Consider the following 589-nt stretch of genomic DNA (forward strand, 5'->3'; position numbering starts at 1 on the left):
TTTTTCCCCCCCAAAAAAAAGGGGAAATCTTAAAAAAAAAAGGGTTTAAAAACCCCCAAAAAAAAATTTGGGGCCTTTTAAAAGGGGGGGGGGCCCAGTAAGAAATTATAGTTATCAATCACGAGGTTTAAATAACATCATGGGAACTTTGCGAAAAGCGGAAATCAATCTGTACAAATATAAGCCAATACTTAATTCATATAATGATAGCAATTGTCATCAATTTAATCCATCCATGATTTCTAACGAGGTTGGTACACATCCAAAGTTCGAAACAATTTTGAATCACGAACTCGAACCATCGAAACAATGACCCCCCTCGATATCTTCCCATAACATAAAAAAAGCCTCACGGGTACAGAAACGCCGTGTTAAAGCGATCCTTAAAACAAAAGGCGGGGGAGAATTAACACCCTTTTCTCACTCTGGCAAAAAAAAGGTAATTAATCACTGGATAGGCAAGAAATCCGGCTGACACTTACCACTCGTAGGGTGCTGACACTCCAACGTTTGTTCCCGCAGCTGACGAATCGTCTCATCGTCCTGGAAACCTGGTGAGTGGATTGGAGGCATGAGGGCTCAGCTCACT

General features: G+C 41.3%; 1 protein-coding gene across 1 annotated transcript in view; it reads right to left on the reverse strand.

The window, feature by feature from the left end:
- LOC119590928 (trypsin-1-like) overlaps positions 1 to 589 on the reverse strand; it is a gene marked incomplete at its 3' end in the record, with an annotated part of 15,198 nt that overhangs the window by 11,570 nt on the left and 3,039 nt on the right. Inside the window, 1 exon segment of the mRNA XM_037939667.1 lies at positions 483 to 551. Coding sequence (XP_037795595.1) covers positions 483 to 539 — 57 coding nt within the window.

The sequence above is a fragment of the Penaeus monodon genome, chromosome 28 (assembly GCF_015228065.2).
Source record: "Penaeus monodon isolate SGIC_2016 chromosome 28, NSTDA_Pmon_1, whole genome shotgun sequence".
Lineage (NCBI taxonomy): Eukaryota > Metazoa > Arthropoda > Malacostraca > Decapoda > Penaeidae > Penaeus > Penaeus monodon.